Source organism: Bison bison, unplaced genomic scaffold (assembly GCF_000754665.1).
Source record: "Bison bison bison isolate TAMUID 2011002044 unplaced genomic scaffold, Bison_UMD1.0 scf7180017845869, whole genome shotgun sequence".
NCBI lineage: Eukaryota > Metazoa > Chordata > Mammalia > Artiodactyla > Bovidae > Bison > Bison bison.
This window is the reverse complement of record NW_011476442.1, coordinates 2,301-6,309: the sequence shown is the minus strand read 5'-3', so window position 1 is coordinate 6,309 and position 4,009 is coordinate 2,301. Positions and strand designations below refer to the sequence as shown.

The following is a 4,009-nucleotide window of genomic DNA, read 5'->3' as shown; positions in this document are numbered from 1 at the left end:
GCAGCAGGGGACAGCGGTGGAAGTCATTCCACAATGCTTCAGGCTTCTGACCTGTGCTCCAGGGGATTCCCCACCACACCTGCTGTCTGCACGTGGCTGGAAGTCACCTATTCTCCAGCCTCTTCCCACTGTAGTTAGTCTCACCTGCAGAGCAGAGGGGAGGCAACGGCCAATAGATTCACACTGAGCAGGTTTCTTCTGGCTGAGGTCTCACCAGAGTGTGTTCCCTTTCAGCCTGGAGGAAGGCGCAGCTGTATGCAGGTAAGTGGCTCTGAGTTCCTCTGGCCTCCCCTCCCAACCTAGACTCTGCCCCCTTCTCCCTGAGGGGACCCCACAGCAGGGTGGGGTAGGTGTCCTTGGTCTTCTTATCACCTTTGTAGCCTCCACCTGGAGACTGCAGGGACTCCTCGGAACACAGATGTGCCTCCATCCTGCCCATGCTCTACTGCAGGGCACGGTCAGGGTTAGCAGCGCCTCCCTAAACACCTGGTGCAACGGGGATTTCTCGTGACAGTGACAGCGGAGGGGTCAGTGGTGAGGAGGGACGGCAGCAGGGAATGACCGTGTGGCTCAGGGATCGCTCATCTCTGGAAGATGTCAGAAGTCATGCTCGCTTGCTTATGGGACCCTTGGTTTGAATTCTCTCTTTGGCTCTAGTTTTGGTTTCCCTGTTTCCCCCTGGTCCTCTGCAATATTGGTCTTCTCTCTGCTTCCTCATGCTCTGACCCCATGTTCAGGCTGGCTTTCATCCTCCACACCTCCTTGGTTGATGAGGAGCAGGTGTTCTGACTCTGGGGTCCACCACCTCTGGGATATGCATGGACTCCTTGGATGAGGGTGTGAAAGATCTGAAATTATATGGAAAATCCCAAGTGCGTTTTTTTGGTCATAAAACCAAAAATGTAACATACAATGAATTATTCACGACCATTGTCTTCCATTTTAGAAGAATATTTGTCTGAAGGGCTCAGGCTCCTCCTCCCCTTTTCAGGGTTAATGTAGAAGATTGGAAAAGGAGACCGTGAGAGAGGTTAAATTTCTTCTTGGAGAAGGGGTAAGGGAACAAATCATGGAAGAAAAGATCAGGAGGAAGAGAGGAGATGTGAAGGAAGTATAGGAATGTGTGGGGGAAATGCCCTGTAGAGGTTTTGAGTGGACAGAGTGACTGAAGAGAGGCCAAAGGTCACAAGATCAAAGGCCACAGCCACGTGGTGTGAATCTGAGAAGTGCACTGAGAGTTTGCAAGGTTCATGACATGAAATGTAATGGACTCCTTGAGTCTTCTTTAAAATATTTCAGAGAAACTTACATTCCTAAGCCCTTTTTAGGTAACCATATAAGGAGTTTGCCTCTGATAATGAGACCGTCTGCACCTCCCAGAGGAGCTGGGGCAGGTGTGTGGTTGCAGGGATGCTCGTGCAGTGAGGGTGGTCTCAAGGACCCTTAGCAGTGGGGTGAGTGAAGGCTCTGCATCCTCTGAGCCTCTGTCATAGGCCCTGTTCCTGCTTGGAATGCTCCTGTTTAGGGTCAGGAATACAGAACTGTGAGAGAAAGTGGGGAACCCAGAGGGTGACAGAGGCCTGGGCACCAATGGGTGAGAAGCCACCTCAGGCGTCTTACTGATTCTTGCAGGGATTTGTTTCTACACAGTGACGATCGCGTAGTCTTCTTTTACCATCTTCATGTTCTCTGCCAAGTTTAAGTCACATGTATTTTAATGTATACCTTTAATTCTATACCTTTCATTAAAAAAAAGAAACTGTACCATGAAACTAGAATCAGCATTTTTTAATATTTTCACCATATGCCATGTCTATAGGGATGATATTGTTCCTACAAAAATGGAAGGAGAAGTTATTCATGTTTCATCTTTTCAGCGCTTGTCATGCTTCCTTATTTTAACGTCTCTCTCTCTCTTTGGAAACCTCTGCATTGTCTTCTACCTGGGTCAGATTTCTCCAGTGCTGTGTGCTGAGCTCTCTTCTCTCCTGGCACACAGTCATGTTCCAAGTTCAGCTTAGCCAGTTGTATTCTCTCTACCCATGGCTCAGGGACAAGCTGCAAGCTCAGCCGGATCATTTCTTCACTTGTGAACGAAAGCTTTTATCTCCCCAATTCTTTCTCTAGAAAGCCTATCTTTCATTATAGATATGTGGCAAGGGCCTTGAGAAAGAATAATTTGGTAGGCAAATATGGCAAAGAGCTTTCTGTTCAGGTCAGTCTCCAGTTTCTCAATTCCTGAGTATTAAAGTTCATGGCTAGGTCTTCATCAAAAGGTTGCAAAATGATCATTCTGTGTGTGTGTGAGTGCATGTGTATAAAAGAGCAATAAATGTATCAAGTGAATGTTTCCAAACATGTTTTCTACAAATCCTTCATTAGCAGCTTCAGTACCCACCCCACATACCCACCCTAAAGTGTGTTGTACAGTCTTTGTGAACCCCTCATATGAAATGTGTGTTTTCCTTGTAGATTGGCGGAAGGAGGAGTTCCAGGCCTGTGAGTGACTTTGTGTTTTTCTGGATTTTCCTACTGCTGTCCCTGTGGCCTCTCCTTCACTTCTCAGTGGTGATATAGATGCTGGCACCATCAATAGTGTGGGGTGGGATGTGGTGGTGACAGTCACACACAGGTGGGGCTGATCACTTTGGCCGATATTGAATACTAAATAGACATTGGAGAGCCTGCTGGTCCTCAGCCCTTGGAGAGCAGGCTGGTCCTCAAGGGCTCTGTGATACATCACATCCTGAAATCAGTCTCGTGAGTCCTTTTCCTGCTTGGAGGCCCGTCGACTTGAATCACAAGTTCCTATTGTCAGGGTGCTTAGCCTTCCTCCCATGCAGCTGGGATTCTGGGTTGAGGGGTGGTTGTGTGTTCTTGGGGAGGGGAGGACCTTGAATGATAGACAACTTTCTCCGCAGGGCCTGTCACTCTGGATCCAGGATCTGCCCATTCAGACCTTGTCGTCTCTGATGAAAAGACAAGTGTGACCTTGAAGGCCTCCTGTGTGAACACTGCAGATAAATGCAGTGTACTGGGCTTTGAGGGCATCACATCAGGGCGCTGTTACTGGGAGGTGGAGATCAGGGATGGAGACCAAAGTGAGTGGGCCCTGGGGGTCTGTAGGGAAGGTGTGAACAGGGAAGGCTGGTACGGCTGGTACATAGAGTCCCCAGATAAGGGGTTCTGGGTTGTGGGGAGATTTGAAAGAAGATATTTTGCCTATACTGTACCTTATACTGTGCTATCCCTCATGCAGGCTCCCCATGCCAGGCTTAGAGTGGGGGTGTTCCTGGACCACCAGGAAGGGGACATATCCTTCTACAACATGACTGATGGCTCCCACATTTTCTCCTTCTCTCAGGCTTTCTTCTCTGGGACTCTCTTTCCATACTTCATGATTAGGTCAGGGGACGTGTCCATGACCGTCTGCTCCAACGTGGGAGGGTCTGAGGGGCTTCCTGTTGCCCTTAGCAGTCCTTCTCTGGAGGAGCCTGTGAGCCTCCCAGGGGCGGGGTTCAGCTCAGGCTCTGGTGCTGATGGTCTCCCTGGGGCCGAGTCTCCATTGCTGCCCTGCAACCCCGAGGCTGTGTCCCCATAGGGCCCATCACTGTCCTGGACCCTCGCTGCGGCTCTTCCTGGAGCTTCAGATCCATTGTGACAGGGGCCTCTGAGGTGCAGCCTGGATGACTGGGGGGTCTCATTCCCCTGCTCTGGAGACAGATTCCTGGGCATGTGGTTACAACAATCATCAGTTCATGCCATGGACTCAGGTTTGGGAAGCTAGACGTGGACTGTTTCTGAATTAGTTTTGATTGGGCTGTAGTTTGCCATGGGAAGTCAATTTTCTGGTGGTAATAAATTTTTTTTAATGCTTTTTAGAAGAAAAGTATTTTTATTTATTTTTTTGGCTGCACCAGCTCTTGGTTGTGGCATGTGACCTCTTAGTTGCGGCATGTAGGATCTAGTCCCTGACCAAGGATGGAACCCAGACCCCCTGCATGGAGAG

General features: G+C 49.3%; 1 protein-coding gene across 1 annotated transcript in view; it reads left to right on the top strand.

Moving 5' to 3' along the window:
- The window catches only part of LOC104986908 (butyrophilin subfamily 3 member A1-like), a gene marked incomplete at its 5' end in the record, with an annotated part of 7,563 nt that extends 3,684 nt beyond the window's left edge, over positions 1-3,879 (top strand). Inside the window, 3 exons of the mRNA XM_010837629.1 lie at positions 208-261; positions 2,473-2,499; positions 2,922-3,879. Of these exons, the coding sequence (XP_010835931.1) occupies positions 208-261; positions 2,473-2,499; positions 2,922-3,601 (761 nt within the window). The remainder of the gene's footprint in view (positions 1-207; positions 262-2,472; positions 2,500-2,921) is intronic.
- Between the last annotated feature and the right edge of the window lie 130 nt (positions 3,880-4,009).